We start from the raw sequence: 2,921 nt of genomic DNA on the forward strand, positions 1-2,921 counted from the left end.
GGTAAACATAAAACAAATACGAAGAAGATTAAAAGTATACCAGCCATGAAGTGATCAGATGACTTGATTGTTAGAAAGCCGGATTAAATCTTGAATAGCAATTATACTTTTTTTTGGTTATGTTGTAATTAAATTGAAACATATTCCAGTTTCGCAATCGGCTTCTTGATTACTACGAACTTTTGAACTTCAACGTTTTAACCTTCAGATAATAGTATGTGTGTTTTATTAGAGGAGTTAATTACTTTGGGACACGTGTCAGCATACGAAATTAGAGAAAATTAGTGATTAACTGTAGAATTAAGGAAAAAATAGATAAATGTTTAGGGGATCTGGTTGCTTGACACGTGGAATTAAGTTACCGGTTTAGTAAGATAGAAGACTATTTTATGCATGTTATAACAATTTTAAAAGATATACGTTTAGCAAATTTTACTTTTTAAAAAAACTTTGATCAACTTTTTATTTTATTTGTATATTTGTACTTTAGAATTTAGAATTATAACTTTATTACTTATAATCAAATTAAATAGTGAAGCTTACAATAGACGAGTCCTTAGTGAATGTTACAAATTAATTTTAGTTTTCAATTCTGATATTTAAGAAACGATTGTCTAACGACCCCTGACATGTTAGAATGTATTGTACATGACGATTAATTGTTATTTAAATGGCGGTTATTCGGATTTACAACACATTTAATTGTGTTAACTACGGAGTACATAATTTCATACACCTCGTAATTTCCTCTGCGTACGTATCGTCTTATTCAACAACCAGAACTAGGGTTTCTTCAGTAACAAAATCAACAAAATCGAATACAGATTTCATCATCACCATATGGAACAAGCAAGCCCCAACGTACCTAACATGGCCATCATCCGTTGTTGCAACAACATGTACAGAAGAAGAAGAAGAAGAAGAAGAAGAAGAAGAAGAAGAAGAAGAAGAAGAAGAAGAAGAAAAGAGGTAAACCCAGAAAATATATCATCAATGGCAAAATCTGGCCACAATCCCCGGGAGAATACCGGTATCCACAACCCTATGAAAAAGATGAAAGCTTTAGAGGGGTTGTCTATTTATCATCATCATAAAAAACAAAAAAAGACCAGTGCTATATCGATGACAAGTACATGTGGTGATGAGTTGCCTGTTGACAGCATATACAATATCTTGTCTAGAATGCCTCTAAAATCTTTGGCACGTTTTCAATGTGTAAGCAAGGTATGGTGCAAGTATATTAACGATCCGTATCTTGAAATCATGTATAATGCCAAACAAGGAGCTATGAAAGATGATGATCCCGCGATGCTCATGATGTTCCAGTTAGATGTATATCCGTATGTATCTACATCACTCACTATGTTGGTAGCTAAAGAAGAAGAAAAATCTAGTGCAACTAGTCATGAAGAGGTGGTGATCACAACAAAGAAGAATCCACCAACACCGTATATGGAGTTTGGCTGTAAAAACTGGGGTCCTAGATTTTATCTAGAAAAAGACATAATTCTAGGTTCCTGCAAGGGTCTGATATTTTCATCACAAGACCACAACGTCGACGACAGTACCACCGTTCTACTTGTGATCAATCCTTTAAAGAAAGAATGTTTCTATAAGCTGCCACCCATCAAAATTTGGTCATGTACATCGGCGTTTCATGAACGTGAGGCATGCGGGCTTGGTTTTGATGATTCTACCAATACATACAAAATGGTGTGTGTTGTGCTTCGAAATCAACAAAAGAAGATTGGGTCGTATCAGCGCGATCGTGGTGGTGATGTGGTGAAGGAGGATTTATGCACCATGGTTCATGATGTATTAGGTGGCACCACCAACTCATCATCATCATCATCATGGCGGGAGATACCCGCAGTTCCACCGTATCCCATAAGTGGTGAAGCTGTATTTGCTAATGGATGTTTGCACTGGTTGGTTAGTACTCTTCTTCAATATTTGCCCTATAATGCAACAAGGAAAGTAGTATGTTTTGACATGACGAAAGAGGAATTTGGGTTGATAGATCCTCCTAATACACTTACTAATCATTGGGTTACCAGGGAGCATTTGGTTGATCTAGACGGTCAAGTTGGACTTGTGTATGATGATATCAGCTCGAGGCACACATCCTTCATAGAGGTGTGGTTACTACTGAATCATCATCATCATAAAACAAAAAAAATGGTGTTGGGTCCTCCATTGCTGGTTCGATAGAAAACCGCCTCTTCCTCTTGAACCGATTATAAAGGTTATAGGATACTGGAACAAGGATGCAGGCGACTTATTAATAAAAGCCATTAGCTGTCGGAAAAGCTTCTTTATTTACCGCTTAAAACTGGACGTTTTGCAAGAAGCCAGCTTTATTTATCCAGGTCGTTGTGCATCATCTACAAGACATATTCGACTGTATCAACCTACGTTTTCTTCGATCCTCCGCCGCGGTTCAATCAACAACAAATGATCACCGTTTATCTTCTCTAAACTATTTATATTTTGCAAATAATTTATAGACTAACTTTATTTATCATGAATGAACTACAAGACATATTTGTCAAAAAAAAGTTGCCGCTGTTATAATTCAGTAGGCTTATAACTACCTTTAGTGGTTTGATTCTTGATGTTATAATTCAGTAGGCTTATAACTACCTTTAGTGATTTGATTCTTGATTTAGAATACTATTAATGAAGTGTAAGAACAAAGATGATAATGGAGAGAAAGAAAGAAACACTTTGTAAGTGTGAGAAATGGTGCAAGTTTAATGCTTGCATTCATGGCTATTTATAGCAAAAATATCACAAGTTTAGGTAATACAATAATATTACTTTTGTGTATCAATAATTGACTATCCATTTATATATATATATTTATATATTATAACACTCCCCCTTGGATAGCAATTTTGTTTGTTGAAGATCAACTGTAA

The 2,921-nt window shown here is 35.2% G+C and overlaps 1 protein-coding gene across 1 annotated transcript; it reads left to right on the forward strand.

Moving 5' to 3' along the window:
• The first annotated feature begins 993 nt into the window (after positions 1 to 993).
• Positions 994 to 2,211, forward strand: LOC139848527 (putative F-box protein At1g53370). The gene has a single exon (XM_071838255.1). The coding sequence runs from the start codon at positions 994 to 996 to the stop codon at positions 2,209 to 2,211; it is 1,218 nt and encodes a 405-aa protein (XP_071694356.1).
• The last annotated feature ends 710 nt before the right edge of the window (positions 2,212 to 2,921 follow it).

This window comes from Rutidosis leptorrhynchoides, chromosome 5 (genome assembly GCF_046630445.1).
Source record: "Rutidosis leptorrhynchoides isolate AG116_Rl617_1_P2 chromosome 5, CSIRO_AGI_Rlap_v1, whole genome shotgun sequence".
In the NCBI taxonomy this organism is placed as follows: Eukaryota; Viridiplantae; Streptophyta; class Magnoliopsida; order Asterales; family Asteraceae; genus Rutidosis; species Rutidosis leptorrhynchoides.